General features: G+C 44.6%; 1 protein-coding gene across 1 annotated transcript in view; it reads left to right on the top strand.

Moving 5' to 3' along the window:
* LOC144752868 (alpha-1,3-galactosyltransferase 2-like) overlaps window positions 1-16,487 on the top strand; it is a 146,621-nt gene extending 130,134 nt beyond the window's left edge. Inside the window, exons 3-4 of the mRNA XM_078640702.1 lie at window positions 2,489-2,626; window positions 14,000-16,487. Of these exons, the coding sequence (XP_078496828.1) occupies window positions 2,489-2,626; window positions 14,000-14,684 (823 nt within the window). The 3' untranslated portion in view covers window positions 14,685-16,487. The remainder of the gene's footprint in view (window positions 1-2,488; window positions 2,627-13,999) is intronic.
* The last annotated feature ends 293 nt before the right edge of the window (window positions 16,488-16,780 follow it).

Here is a 16,780-nt window from a genome sequence, read left to right on the forward strand (position 1 = left end):
AACATTGAATATTAATACATTGGCATTTCTTAACTCTAAAATGTTCTTGAGACCAGTGTGTACAAGTAAACAGGAGTCTCTTTAGCCAACAATACCCCAACAAGACAAGCAGCATATAACTAAAAGGACCACGGAAGAAGTCGCTGAGCAGTGCAAGGCCACCCTTTACACGGGGCCCCACTTTGCACCCACAGCCTGGCACTCCAGGGAATCCAGGGGCATATTATCAACAAATAGCGATAATTATCGCTAAATGCGCTTTGCGCATTTTTTTATCGACGCATATCGCCGGATATTATCGCTGAGATAACATGCTATTAGCAACGTTTATCTCTAAAGCGATACCCGGCGATAGCGGCTCAATGCGTGAATATCACTCGAAATCAAGCGATATTCAGGCATTATAGCTAATGGGAACTTAACCTGAATATCAACCTCCCATTGGATATACAGGTTAAGTCCTGGTCTGAGCAGGCGTTAGGTTCTGGCGATATTCACACTTAGCGCAAATTTTTTAATCGCTTCGCCTGCTTTGCTAATAGGCAATAGCAGTGTTAGCGACTGCTTTCAGTCGCTAACAGGTTGGGTACGCCCACTTTGCATGTCATTAGCGATGAATATCGCTGACATGCATAGCGAGCCCCAAACCTGTAGCTATCGCCTATAAGCTGTCACTAACTGCTGTTCGCGACAGCTTGCTAATAGGGCGATAAAAATATCGCCGCTTTAGCGGGAAAAAGTACGGCTAAAGCGGCGATATCGCCCTTGCTAATATGCCCCCCCAGTTTCCTAAGTCAATTGGCATGGATCGGGTAGACAGTAGAAAAAAAAGTTCTTTATCTACAAAAATGTAAGAGATTACCTCCTGCAAATTTTCAAAAGGAGCAGCTTGGAGAACAGCGATCTAAAGGCACATCTCAAGCAGAAGCATGTCCCCAAACTGGAGGGATGAACCAATAAGCTGTGAGCAGCGCGTTCAGCAGCAGCAGAGCTGTTGCTTTGCCCATTCCACCTCACAGCAGCAGGAGGAATGCACAGAAACAGCCATGCCCCTCCCCCATTCAATAGGTTTGTTAATAAAACAAAATCCGATTGCACTAACCACAACAGGCATTAAGTAAAGCGGCTGCAGCTTAAGTTGTGGCGTGCAGAAAACAGGCAAAAGAGTACTCCTGGAAAACAGATTAAGATTTCAAGTGGAAGGTAGCTGTAGTTGGTCGGAGCTGTTCTTTGAAAAATGGATGTGAGGTATCACTGCTCGAACCAATTAGGAAGCAGCAAAGAAGAGGTACAATGCATTTAAGCAATGAAAAGGCATTAGGCAGGACATAAGTCCTGTAGACTACAAGAGGTCTTCCAGATAGCGCATGCGCTGTCTAGGCTCGACTTAAAAAAGGCACACAGGGACAAAAGGCAACAGAAAAGGTACAAAAACGAGGCACACACAGACAGGCAAAAGCTACAGAAGGCTGGCAGAGCAAACCAGCAGAAGAGCAAGGCTCTCCCACTGGACACCTGGGATGAGGCGCAGGCAGGAGCTTGCGGGTGGAGGATGGCCTCAAACACTTTACATAGAAGGCAGAAGGTGCTGGGGGGCAGTGGCACAATGGTGGAGCTGAGTGAGGGGAGAACAGTTTCTTTGACCAGGAGATCACAGGTCTTGCTCACCCTGTCACGCAGCGGCCACCATTAAGTAGGGCAGGGGGGATGGAGAGCAGCGGGGAGGCGGGAAGACACAGTGGGGGTAGGGGCCGTGGGGGCAGCAGTGAAGGGAGCGAAGCGGAAAACCGGGCTGTGAAAAAGGAGGCAGAGAAAGGGAAAACAGACACAAGAAAGGCACAAAGGAAAAAAGAGAAAACAAGGCACAATAAAGACATAAAGAGAAAACGGGTACAGAGGGAAAAAGTGCAACAGAAAAGGCACAACAACAAGGCACACACAGACAGGCAAAGGCTACAGAAGGCTGGCAGAGCAGACCAGCAGAAGAGCAAGGCTCTCCCACTGGACCACCAGGGATGAGGCACACTAGAAGGTCTGATGGTCTTGGACAAGATTTAGAGGGACTGAACTAGCACCCTGCGAGCAGAGTACATGGTCCCTAGACAGGGACATGCAACTGTCTGAGCCCCAGGTGTCCGCAGGGAGGACATGCCTCTGGGAGGTGTTGCAGGATGTGGTGGTTTGATGTGAGATTTGGCACCTGGAAAGGTGGGATAGTCATACGTTTTACTATGACGGTGTTGACCGCAGGTTTAGACTGCACTTTATGAAAGTCAATAAAAAGTGTATGAAAAAGAATCTCTTGAGCAACAAGTTGATAGTTTGTTCTTTTACTCTCTTGATCTGTTTGTAAGATCATTACAGATTTGTGATCTCACAATTAAATATCACTACAGACTCCAAGCTTCATACTGTGATATCACTACAGTAATTTAGAATAATTCTGACTCTTGCTTTTCTCATTCTTTCTCACTTGCTTCCTTGGCAGCTGCTTCCCAAATGAGCCTAGTGTGTCTTCCTGGGGCGCCCCCATTGTGTGGCATGGGAACTTTAACCGGACGCAAGAAGATGAGTTCTATCGGGCACGGGGGACAGTCATCGGATTGTCTGTCTTTGCAGTGGGCAAGTAAGTGTTGCAGTACTGCTAGTTTTAAACACCTCTTCAGGTGCACAGGTGAGTGTTTGGGGCCAAGACAGTAGACAGACCCTGATTGTCAAGTGAAAAAGTATGCATTTGGATCAGTTGCACATGTATTTTGTGAGGACTGGTGCACAGCAATGCCAGTTGCATGGGTAGGTGGTTTGGCCAGAACTGCAGGCAGGTGGGTGGAACTTGTGCACTTGGAATAGGTGCACCAATCTGTTACAGTGCGAGTTGGGCAGGCAGGCGGCGGGAATAAGTGTGCTATATGATCCTCGCTAGGAGTTTGTAGACATTCCTTCACAGCTCCCAAATCTAAAATCACAGCACAATATTTTAATCCACCCCAGAATAAACTTAGACCAAGGCACTCAGCCACTTACCTAAAAGTGATTCACCACAGTGTTGGAATGCTCCACATTTCTGTACTCTCAAATTATTTACTCAGCTACCACTCTCCATTGAAGCTCAGTCATATTTGTCCAACATGAGGCCCTTTCAATATTCATAACTCCTGGAATACTTCTCAGGTGTGTGAAGACCATTCCTAATATGGAAAGCAGCCTGTTCAGAGGGCATACCCAAGGAAGAGGGAGAGGTCAGAAAACAATCTCCTTTGCCACAAAATCCATAGAGTTGCCTCCAGAACCCAGTCCTGCATGATCTCCAGTTTACTGTTCTTCTAGAATGTGTAGAGACATAGTATTAGATGCAGGATTGTTTAAAACCGTGGTTCTTCTGGGCTCCAATAATTAATCCAGGTTTCAGCGCACATACCATCACTGGGTTTCCATCACAATAGATGAAGCGTATGATACAGGAAATTTGCATGCAAGATCAAGGAAAAGGGTGTATTTAAGGTCAAGAAGGGACTCATTTTAGATCTTGGTTATTAAACCAGTACAGTGTCGAAAAAAATAAATAGGGATCTTACAGTTTACTGACCGCTTTCTCAAACAGAGAGATTTCATGGTCACTTCTGACCTTTGAGACACCTAGTTCAATATACCAGTGCATCACAGTTGCAGATGTTTTCGTTGAAATACCAATGTAAGGTACTGCCCTTCACCTTACAATCTGTGCAGAGAGTGTGCAGCAATTGCCCTGCCATTGTGTGTGCTAGTTTATCTGAGACATGAGATCTTCTGTAGCTATGCACAGTTGCTGAAAATCTCATCAAGACATGGATTTCTTTCAAACAGCTAAATATCTCTTCAGTTTCCTGGGATCTTCACTTCATTTCCATACAAATTCTTTTCATTCGGTCTAAGAATGACCTCTACACTCAGGACATTTAAGAGTTCTCGGTATGTCGGGTAGTAAAGGGTAGAAGGGTTCTGCTAATATATGAAAACAAAATGGAGGACTAACTTGCCGAGTTATGTAATTCTCATTGAGGTGGGAGAAATCCTTGACAAATCCTCAATACATGACATTTGTGGGAAATTTCTAGGACCCAAACCAATCTATTGCTCTCTACTTATCAGAGGAATTTCAGAGGATGTATGCAAATCTATTGCAAGGGACTACATCAGGAGTCAATACATCCCACCCAACGCATAGAGTTTCTACATCAGGATGAACAGATGACCTCACAAACGACATAAGTGATCTCATTAGTGACATAACATGATATCTTACCGAACCATCATCAATGACGTGCATGTGGATGCTGCATGATCTCTTAGTGTATGAGCTGGTAATTTAAACATGTGGAAAAAAGTCCTCTTAGTTATTGTTAGAAATATTGTGCTGTGGTGTGTGAGTTATGGTTAGCATGGAAGGTGTGTGAGTTATGGTTTGCTTAGTTGACCATAATTGGAGAATTTCAGGGTGTTTTTTGGTTTTATTTTGTAAACAAAACGGATCTTTCAATATAGTTTTAACAGTGGATTTAAGAGGTTTTTCAAGGTGCTTTGACCAACATTAACCATAATTTCCCAGCAATTGTGGTATTTAAATTGAAAGGTAAGTGTTTATGTGGTGGTTGTGGGGATTTATGTAGTAGGTGGTGAATGATTATTTCTCCTTATCATGTTGTAGTCTCCCACCTGTTTTGAATGATCCAGCAAAAGGTGACTGCCTGGACTGCCTCAGGCCTGGCCTGTGTACACCTACCCTGTGACTAACCACTATTGCAATTTGCCTTTAGAGTTGTGCAACTACAGCTTGTCATAAATAGCAAGCATCCCATGTGATCAACAGCCAGGGGCATGTACAATTTATACATTTATCACAATTCTGGTCTAAATCTGACAATTAATGCTAAAGTTATTAGCAAAAAAAAGTATTTTGACCTCTCTGATGTCAGATCTGCACGAACGATGAAATCCCTGCACTGCACTCAGCTCGACAAACCAGCAGAAAAGTAAGCATGTAACTGCATGATGAATCATATTGACATTTGCCATACACAATGCAATCCCTGTTATTTCTTTCATAGTGTTAAGGGTAATCTCATGTAATCTCATTTGTATGACAAATTAAGACTTCTAGGACATTTGTAATCTGTCACATCAAGGATAAGGCCATTACCATCGAATTTGACGTGTGAGCCCACCAGAGCTCAACTTATCAGGGGCGGCCAATCTCCAAGACGCATGGCATTTGGCCTTGCACAGTGAAGGCTGTGCACCCAACCCCCACAGGCAAGGCCCAGTTTTTCCTTCTTAATTCCTTGTAGGGACTCTGGATCGTATTGTATGTTCTGCAATCTTCAAGGCCTTGGACCATTAATCAAAGCAAGATTCACAGACAGGTGGTGAGTAGGCAGTGGCAGTGTCTACAGCCACTGTGCTCGGCGCTGAGGCAATTTTTAATTTGTTTTAATCAAATGCACTTTTACTTTTAATACTCGCTTCTGCGATAACTTTGGCACAGAGGCTTCACGGGATATCGATTAAGGCTTCCCTGGGAAACGCTCTCTGCCGGATTGAATTGCAGGCTTACCTGTTAGACTCCGACGCCGAGGGCTGATCTCTTCCCTCCTTCCCGCCCTGCTCCAACGCGGTGGCTAGCACCGTTGCGCGGAGGGCGAGGAAGGTCGAGACTGCCACTTCCGGTGCGCGGGGGGGCCGGTTAGCGGTCTAGTGATCCTGAGGCACTCACGCTGTGGGGATAAAAGGCACCGAAGGAGCCGGCCGTGCTGTGGTGAGTAGGCAGTGGCAGTGTCTACAGCCACTGTGCTCGGCGCTGAGGCAATTTTTAATTTGTTTTAATCAAATGCACTTTTACTTTTAAAATTTGCTGTTGCGATAACTGTGGCACAGAGGCTTCAAGGGATAGCGATTAAGGCTTCCCTGGGAAACGCGCTCTGCCGGATTAAATTGCAGGCTTACCTGATAGACTCCGACGCCGAGGGCTGATCTCTTCCCTCCTTCCCGCCCTGGTCCGACGCTGTGGCTAGCACCGTTGCGCGGAGGGCGAGGAAGGTCGAGACTGCCACTTCCGGTGCCCGGGGGGGGGCGGTTAGCGGTCTAGTGATCCTGAGGCACTCACGCTGTGGGGATAAAAGGCGGATGCAACCACGAACGCGCAGCGGGCACGACGAAGGCGCGCTTAAGACAAGCCCGTCTGCGCCCGTCCGCGGCCGATTGCGGTCCAGGGCCATGCCCCCTGCTCCAAAGAAGGGTCACCTATGTTGGAGCAGAGACGACCTGCTGTCCCTCCGCAATCCATGCACTAACAGATCTTGTCTGCATAGCGTACTGGTTGATGAGAGTACGGGTTGTAAGCATTGCCAGTTCTCTTTCGACCGGTCTAAGCCGGCCAAGAAAGAACATCATAAGCTGGTTTGTGGCCTGCTAAATGTCCGGTCGCTGCATGGGCATAGACTGGACATCCATGATCTCCTTAGTGAAAGATGATGGGATCTAGTCTTCCTTACAGAGACATGGCTGGACTGTGACACTTCACCAGAGGCCCTTGAAGTCATTCCAGAGGGCTATACCCTGATCAGGCAAGACAGACCGAAAGGGAGAGGTGGAGGGATAGCCATTGTTGCCCGACAGGGCTTACGTTGCCATTTTGAGCCGATGGATATCAATAATAGTGAGGCGGGAGAGTTTTCCATTCAGATCAACGGGGGTTATAGTGTGAAGGGCCTCCTGATATACAGGCCTCCTGGCCCAGCTGCAGGATTTGTTGATAGCCTCGTCGAAGGCGTTACAGATGTTGCCCTGCACACGGATAAGTTCCTGGTGTTGGGTAATCTTAACCTACACTTGGACAATCCTGGGGATAAGATGGCCGGGGACCTTTGTAAAGCAATGAGTGCGCTTCAACTTGAGTTGTTAGGCAAACTTCCCACCCACTTACGGGGCCACCTATTGGACCCAATTTTTGCCAACTGGGAACAAGTAGAGGTTGCTACTCCCGTACCTATTCCCTGGTCAGATCCCTACTTGGTGCCCTTCTCGATCTACATTCCGGGAACCAGAATACCGGAACAGGTAGCACTACATCATCCAAGGAGAAGATGGGTTAACTTCTCCCAGGACAGATTTAGTGAGGCACTCACGAGGGGGGGTGTCCCGGGGGGTGAGGACGTGGAGACAGCTAATAAGAATTTGAATAGGCGCATCTTGGCTGCGCTAGACCAGGTTGCCCCGCTCGCCCCGGTTAGATCTGAGGGACGTGCCTCGAAATCGGCATCTTGGTACACAGTTGAGGTGCGAACGGCCAAGAGTGCATGTAAACGCGCAGAAAGACGGTGGAGACTAGACTATGCTGCTCAAACCAGGATGGACTATCTTGTAAGCAGGCGCAACTATCACAGACTAATTAGAAAGGCAAAAAAACAGCACTTTGACATAAGGATTAAGGAGGCAGAAAATTCCTCGAAGGAACTGTTTTTAATTTATAAATCTCTCTCGGTCGGGAAGCCTGCAGCAGTCCCAGAGGAATTCTGTACGGTGGATAGCCGCAACCGAGTAGCAGAGTTCTTTGCTAATAAAGTGGCAACTATCTACTCGGCTTTCCCTAGTCAAGCAACCATAGCCTCTGAGATTGTAGAGAATCGTGGGGTAAGAGGGGGACATCAGGTGTTAACTGCATTTGTCCCCCCGCCCACTGAAAATCTCATTCAGATCTGTGGTTCGATAAAATCAGGCTCCCAAAAAGATCCTACCACCCCTGGGCACTTGGTGGGCAGTTTGCCTACGTTGGAGCCGTACATCCGCCATCTTTTGAACATCTCTTTTGGGACTCATTCTGTCCTTGAGGCCTGGAAGCGGGCGGTAGTCCTTCCGCTTCAAAAGAAGCCCAATATTAGTTATGATAGGCCGGACAATCTTCGCCCTATTTCTCTTTTGCCTTATATGGCAAAGGTTGCTGAAAAAATTGCGAACCTTCAGCTCATGGGCTTTGTCGAGGAAGCCTCCTTGCTTCATGACTCGCAGTTCGGATTCCGTCCGCGGCATTCGACTGAGTCAGCACTATTAATGGCAGTAGAATCCTTACGGCGTGGAGTGGACGAGGGCCAGACTATGGCCCTGATCCTTCTGGACCTAAGCGCAGCATTCGACACTGTAGCTCATTCCACCCTGCTACAGTGTCTGAATGAGGGAGGAGTTTCAGGGGCTGCGCTTGGGTGGATTCGATCTTTCCTGACAGGCAGATGCTTCCAGGTTCGCCAGGGAGAGTGTTACTCCAGGGAGATTGGATTGGGCCAGGGCGTGCCGCAAGGCTCGTCCCTGAGCCCGACCCTGTTCAATCTGTATGTCTCCCCGCTGGCGACCATAGTGGAAAGCTATGGACTCCGTCTGGTGTCCTACGCCGACGACACGCAGCTGGTCATCTCCCTCTCGCGCGCACCCGGTCCGATGGCGGACAATTTCAGAGTGTGCATGCAAGAACTGGCAACCTGGATGTCCGCCAACTGCCTGAAACTTAATGGCAGCAAGACCGAGGTGCTCGTGGTGGGGGGATGCCCATCAATGTGGACGTCGGCGTGGTGGCCGCTCTGCCTGGGAGAGACGCCTGTCCCCTGCCAGGAAGCTAGGAACCTTGGGGTGTGGCTGGAGGTTGACCTTGCTTTCGGCCCCCAGATTGGACGTGTGGTGGGGACATGTTTTGGAGTCCTAAAAACTCTGAGAAAGGTTTTGAACTACCTGCCCATTTCTGCTCGTTGGACGCTGGTGCATGCCTTAGTCACCGCTCGTATGGATTACGGCAATCTGCTGTATCTGGGGGCCACAGGAAAGGCTCTCAATCGCCTACAGGTGCTGCAGAATGCTGCTGCTCGCCTTATCTTGAGGCTTCCTAGAAGATCCTCCTCTAAGGCAGCACTCCAGGCCTTGCACTGGCTTCCTGTTAGGAGCAGAGTGGAATTCAGAGCCCTGGCCACGTGTCATCGCATCTTGGGTGGCAAAGCCCCTGCCCCGCTACAGAGCCTGGTGACCAAGTATGAGCCCACAAGGTCTCTGCGCTCTTCCTGCACGGGTCTTCTCAAAATTCCTAAAATTACGAAAGCACGTATGGGGAAGGTCGTTCAGATATTTGGTGGCGAAGCAATGGAACGGCCTTCCGTCAGAGTTACGCTTGGAGTCATCTGAACTTTTGTTTAGAACAAAACTTAAAACCTACTTATTCAGACGGTAGACGGTTGTGCTGACTGCTTCACTGCTCACCCCACTTTTATAGCGCGGGACACGCCTGCAGGTGTACACCAGGCGCTTTACAAAACTCCCTAAATAAATAAAAATAAAATGTGTTGAGTCTTTGTAACCTCTGGTTCTGGGTTTGCAACCCCACAGAAAGTTCTTATACAGGCCCATGAATCTTGCCATGGTTTGCAGCCCTGGCGAGGAAACTCGCCATGAGTTTACGGTTCCTTAACCAGGGTTCACTGTTGTTGAGCGGACCTCGATATAGTTGTAAGCCTAGCCCAGCAGTCTGAGAACCCAGCAGGAAAATCTGTTTTTTATTTGTCACTCGGGGGATACCTTTTGAAAGTCCTATCTGAGCCAGGAGGTCAGGGAATCGTTTCCATAACCCCTTATGGCGCAGAATATACCTGAGCTGTAAATGTACTGCAAATGTAGAGACTGCTGATGTTTTCACTCCAGAGTAGTCGCTTGCATTGTATACATTGTCTATATGTTACTGAACTAAAGAAACTGGTCAAAAATATCTTGAGGCTGACCTCTCCAAACCAAAGTACAACCATGTCACATTAGCGGGAAAATGAAAGAAGCAGTGTTACATTTTTTCTGGGAGCTCTTGGTGCAAGCTTGCTTTGTCTTGTTTGAAGCCAATCTTTAAAAAAAAAACGCTCTGAAAACTTGAAAGATAAAACATTTTAATTTATTGGAAATATTCACAAAAATGTGGGTGTTTTCCAAGGACTGGCATTGCAGCCAGGAATTATTCTACGTTTTCCACACCTTTTTAAAAAAACGACAGTTAAAAGAAAGTAACTTTTCCTTTTGCATTCTGTTAGTTCTCTCATTCAAACTATTAACCCTAGCATTGTACAAAGATATGAACTATGAATTAGAACTCTTGCCTCAAAAAAACCTATCCCTCATCTCACAGTAGAAGTCTGCTACTCCTTTCTAATGTGGATGAGTTATTGTCATGTGTAAACACATGAGCCACCAGTCCAAGACCTCCAATTCTCTTACCTTCCTCATGGTCACCTTACCCACAATCTCACACAAGACATGGGCATCCTTCTAACAAGGGGATCTTCCACCACTTGATATTCCATATGGAAGGCGTAGAGAACCTCCCGCAACCTGACAAAAACAATATGATTTTCAGTGTTTAGCAATAATGAATCTGGCATCCAGAATGGAAAGAAGGCAGCAGTGCATTGTTCCAATTATTACTTTGCCTAGAGAAATACACATGGATAAAAGGAATATTATATACTTGGCTGCCCTACTGGTGCCACATCAGATATAGTGGATCCAATGACTCTTTTAGCAATTTTTTAAGGAATAAATTAAAAATCAAATATAGATTCATAATATTGTGCCTTCTTGCTAGTGCTAGTAGCTATGGCGATCCTATATTACTGTATCGCAGAATTGACGACAAAGCTTTAAGTTGATGGGTATCGATTGCACTCTGCACCATTACTTTATATAAAGCTTAACACTCTGATATATGGCTAATTGGTACCAAACAAAGAAATCAAGGGACAGATTTTGCTGCTGAGATTGTGCTTTGGTTTCACTGAAACAAAATGCCTCAGTTCAAGATACTTAAAGAACTGTGAAGAAAGTAACTGACATTGGGTAGAGATGTGCTCAAAAGCCGTACACACGATTGCAGAAGAACTGCAAAAGACACTGTACGACAAACGTAAATGAAACTTTGACTACTACATGATTGAAGATCTTTAGAAATGGTGGTGAGTCGCAACATTTAAGACCACTCTAGTAGAGGTGAAAAGAAAACAAATCTCAAAATGTATCTGCAGAGCAAGATAAAATTGCCCTGACATAAACTAACGTTGAAAGCAAATGAAAGAAATTTTAGAACTGAGACACATTTAAGGGAAATTTCAAACATGAAAAAATCTCAGTGAAAGTCTGAAGAAGTAGCATTACTCAACTGCCCATTGCTGCCCAATACCACATATCCTATTCAGGAAGGGTAGTTGACTCCTCCCGCTCTCTCTCCCGTCCCCGCGCCCTCAAGTTCCAACCTGCAGGGAGGGCCCGTCATCACCTCTCTAGAGTCCATCTTCCTCGATCTGCGTGGGGTTTTTATGCTCCTCATCCCAAGAATAAATTAAAATAAGATATTAAAAAAATAACTCAAGACCTAAAATAATAAAGCATTTTTGAAAGGATCATTACTGACCAGGCCAATAAAGATAGCAGCAGATTTTCCTTTTTTCTGAGGGTCTCCGTCCACTTAGCACTGCATTCTCCTATGCCGTCACGAAGGTCATGAAAATGGTTAAGAGATTAACCCTAAGATATCCTGCATGGTCAACACATATGGAATCATCTACGGTAAGATCCATGTACAGCACTACATGGGCTTTATCTTCTTTTGTTCAATTTGCTACCTGCTTATACCCAAAAATGTAAAACAAGTGTTTTGTTTGCTGGAAAGGCAAGGACTGACGATGCAGCATAAAGGGCTAAATCATTAGCAAAAATTGAGTCTAATAGTAGCTTGTCTGTATATGGACATTATTAGGAGCGCCATGAAACACGGATATAATAAGGTAGGGAGCGAGAATTCCTGGAATGATCCTCTTCCTATGGAAAAGGAGGAAGAAGTGAGACTATTACAGCACATGCCACACAAGGTTGTTTGAGTCCATAGTCTAAGCATCCTTCAACACCTGAGAGATCAGTTGTAGCAAGAAACTGAACAGTGAGGATTGGCAGAATCCAATGGGTATTCATACTTGCAACACTTGACTGAAACTCTCTGGTGGATTACAGGGCTACCTTCGCTGGTTAGGTGGTTTTGAGGGAAGTTCACTATCTAAGATATGTTTTGAAAAGGGCAGATTAAAGCCACAGTCCAAGTCATTAGTAAACTCTGGATCTCATAAGCTCACCACTATGGTGAAAGCTCTTCTTGGTGTATCTTGATAAGGAGTCTCTAAGTTTTTCTCAAATATGAGTTTCTTATTTTCAATAAAAATACTTTGAAGCTACTAATATTATTTGGGATGTATTAGTAATCACATGAGACAATATTACACTATGGAAACCCTATTCAAGATTACCAGCAGTCATCACATCAGTGCGTCAGGCACAGTTATTAGAAATGATGTAAAAAAAAAGCTTTGTCAATGTAGAGTGACTCTCCATGTGTAACACCCATAGCTGCAATGCTGATAGCACCTACTTAATAATATTGAAATAAGTCTCCCAACACAGTTTGATTTCTATCACTCAAATATAAGTTGCAAATATATTTTGGAAAGTCAACCATTTTTCTCCAAACATCAACTTATGAGTTCAGAAAATACACACATTTTCATCTTGAAATACCTGCTTTTCAATTTTGGCATACATATATTAATTCAACCGGGCAATTGGAGAGCCTACAGGGGTTACAGCTTATGGGACATGCAAATGGTTACTCGTATGGTAAAAGAAAACTAGGTGTACTTTGCAAATCGAATCGAATGGCCATAGAAGCGACCAACCTATAAGTCTGGAATATGTGACAAATGGGGTTGGGTGGCACCAAGGTGAATAAAAGTGTTATAATCTCATTATACCACTGCAGAATGATTTGTGAAGCATACTGTTTTATCAATAAAAATATTTTTTTATAACATATTCATTAAACCAAGCAAAAGCTTCTAATTTAGCTCACAAATCTGCCCACAGGAAAGCTACTCACAGGCAGCAGGAGAGCTACCAGTAGCTCATGAGCTACTATTTGGAGAACCCTCGTCTGGATACTACAAGGACGTCACCCAGCACTTTAGTCCTTTAGCAGCACCTCCCTTCTGGACAGCTAAAAAACTCCAAACCCATGATGATGGCCTGTTCGTGATACTACGAATCTTCTTGAAGGACATGCTAAAGGGATCAGAATTCTGAGCTGGGTGATAATTATCGTGCCGCCACTATTTTCACGCGAAAGATTTTTCCAATAAATAAACTGTTGAAATTTACCAGGGAAAAGTCCTGGAAAAAGGAAGGACTTGTGGCGATAAATGTTGTAAAAATGTTTCTGCAAGTTATGCCTCCTTTTTCCCTCCAAAATGATGACTAGGAGAATTTTATCACACCCACAGTGACATTTTTTACCAGATGTGGTAAATAACACACCCATTCCTAGCCAACACTGGCAATGGTGAATCTTCTTGAACTCCAAGTGTGGGATAGTATTCCCATTTCAGGATTGGTGTGAGGAACAGCCACGGGAATGCAGGGCCAGTATGAGTCTTCCACCTGCATTCTTGGCTTTGACTGTACATGAATTGTGTTTGTTAGTTGGATCATGGTTGGAAACCTTCTTAAAGAAAGTGCTCTTACCTAGTACCCAGGTACTGGTTGACTTAACTGTTTCTTCAGGTGAGCTTTGTGGATGGTAGTCTCCCACAGTGCATTTCACCTTAACCTTGAACATCCATAGAAAATGTCATGGGTTACAATACAGGTGGTCGGTTCAAGCATGTAGCTGATGGCTCGTGATGTACTGGCAGTGCAGTGACCACACTTCATGCAAACTTAGTGGAACTTTGTGCTTTGGGAGTGAAAGGCCAAGAGGTTTGGATTAGTACTGAAGATAGGTGCATGGGTGGGCAAGTATGTGATCGAGAAAGATCTTTTAATGGTCTATCTCCTGTCTTGCCACATTTTTCTCTCTCTGTCACCTTTGCTGGTTAGCCCTCAATTAATTATTATCCTTATCTCTCCTATCCAGGTACATCCAAAGATATCTTGGGCACTTTCTGGAAACTGCAGAGATTTACTTCATGCCAGGATATCCTGTCGTCTACTATGTGATGGTAGACGACCCCTCCTTGGTTCCCAAAATCTACTTGCTGCCCAACAGGTCTATGGAGGTGATTAAAGTCAAGAAGCATGCCCGCTGGCAAGACATTAGCATGATGCGCATGAGAGATATTGCTGAGTTGGTGGTCCCACGTGCTAAGCGTGAGGTTAACTTTCTCTTCTGCATGGACGTGGACCAAGAGTTCACATCTCGCTACGGGGTTGAAACTTTGAGTGCCTTGGTGGCCCAGACCCACTCCTTCCACTATTTCTGGCCCAAGTTCATGCAGTCATTTGAAACCAATCCTGCATCTGCAGCCTTTGTTGACCCCAGCAAGAGCGACTACTACTACCACGCAGCCACCTTTGCTGGAACAGTCTATGAGATCTTAAAGCTTGCAAGGGCCTGCCAGGAGGGCATCCGGAGGGACAAAGAGAAGGGGATTGAGGCAGTCTTTCAGGAGGAGAGTCATCTCAATCATTACCTGCTGCACACAAAGCCCACCAAGCTTCTGTCACCTGAGTACAACTGGGATGGATGGCTGAATGTCAAGTACCACACATTGCGCTGGATGCCCAAAGACTACGCAAATCTGCACAAAAATACAGAATGATCCGCACAATATAATATTCATGATTTACGTGAAGCCACCACAGTCTCATCATTTCTATTGTTTTCCTGGCACTATCCTTGGAATAGGACATTAAGCAGAAGGCTCAGCCATACATTGGATATACTGTAATACGTTGATCCATGACCTCTCCAAAGGTCCCAAACTAGGCCAACCATGAAGTTTGTGTCCATATTTAGAAAAAGATTCTTAACTATATTCCTGTATGTTCTGGTATTTTGTTTCCCGAGGTGTTTGGGGGTTGGAGGAAGAGGGTGGGAAATGAGGCACACAAAAGACTGCCACCTAAACAACCCAAAACAATAAAATAATTCTTGGCCAGAGAAGTCAGATGAATGGTATGAACCCACTTGGCTTTCCCCTCCGTCACAGTTTTCTGAAATTTGTATACAAAAATAATACTCTACTCTGCACATTTTCTGCATAGATGAAAGAAATGATGCTTCTATGAATCAGAGTTGCCCTCCTATATGCTCCACCCTTCTTTGCCTCACTCTCACTGTGCCTGACAAACAGATCTTTATCTGACCCGTAGGCATCTGAAGATACAGCTGATGGTTGTAAGTTTAACAAATAACATAAAATGTACCTATTGTGATCAGTATATCTAGTGAGCATTGCTTCTTTTATTAAGGTACTGGTTTGATTTGAACTACACACAGATTAATGATTCAGGCGTGCAGGACAATTTATTTTGAAAGAAGCATTGCCAAAGTTCCTAGAACAGTTTTTTTTTGTTTATAATCAAAAGCTTTGATGAGATGAGAACAAATATATGTGTAGAGTTTTTCTAAGGTTGTATATCTGATAAGGGAATGTTAATTTGTTGGTTGACTCAACAATCAGGGTCGGAAATAGGTATAAAACAACCTTTTGCAATGCAATCTGTCTCGCCTTTGGGACGTTATATGTATTTAGCTATGCAGCTCATTAGCCTGAGTGCTAAAACATAAGGGGCCAGATGTAGGTAAATATCATTTACCGATTCTAAAATCTCTTATATAGCCATGAAAAATTCGTATGTACTAAAATACAGACACGACGAAACACGTGTTGGCATTTTGGGCTTTGGAACAGTCACACAATCTGAGTTTAAGAAAAATGAAGACAAAGAACTAAAAAAGATTGAAGACTCACATTTATTTTGCGTCCAGATTTCATTTTCACAATAACTTACTGTACTACTGTTACATTATACTATTGTCGTGTGCTAGGGAACTTTATGTATATTTGTGTTGCAGCCTAGGCTGCAGAAATTAGGAGAGGTGGGTGATTCTCTCCTCCTTTTAGCACCGCAGAAATACTAGCACCGAAAAAACAATTAGTGAATATTTCCAGGGGCGAATTCCCTATGATCAATACCACTATCCAGTACTGTATATATATACTAAAGTATATACAAGAGGTCTTGAATGCTCGCCTTAATGAATAGGGTCCGAAATTCATGTTACGATCCTGAGCAGGTGTACAGCACATTGGTTAGAAGCGGTGTGAGGCGTTAGCCCCTCGTGAGGGCTCCTTATACTTTAAATGCTCATCTGTAGTGCACTACACAGCATGGCGGACATACTTCTATGGCCCTAGGAAACCGGTGCAAAAGAAATGCTTTTTAACATGTAGGACTTGTATTGAATGCATTTCAATTAAATATACATTGGATCCAATAAATACAATACAGTAGTTGTCAAGAGAGAAACTGTGCAGAGCAAAACAGTAAAGGGAAAAGGCAATATTGGCTGTGCAAAACAATTCTTCTAGGAGCGCAGACCATACTTTTTCACCTACAGTGTACTGAGGTTCCTCCCTGCGGTGTTTATCTGCTTGATATTTCATAGTTTCTTTGGCTTTGTTCAGTTCTTGAATGGTCTTTTCCCAAACAACCTTTAAGTGTTGATGATGCTCCTTTAGTGCAGGTATCTTGTCTAGATCAGTAGGGAAGGGAATAGGAAGGAACCCAGGATGTTGACCATGATTGAAGTAAAAAGGGGACACTCCTATGGCTGAATGTGTTGAGTTATTATAAGCAAATTCTGCCAAAGGTAATGCTTCCACCCAAGTGGAGGATAAATTGGTCAATA

The sequence above is a fragment of the Lissotriton helveticus genome, chromosome 5_1 (genome assembly GCF_964261635.1).
Source record: "Lissotriton helveticus chromosome 5_1, aLisHel1.1, whole genome shotgun sequence".
NCBI classification, from domain to species: Eukaryota; Metazoa; Chordata; class Amphibia; order Caudata; family Salamandridae; genus Lissotriton; species Lissotriton helveticus.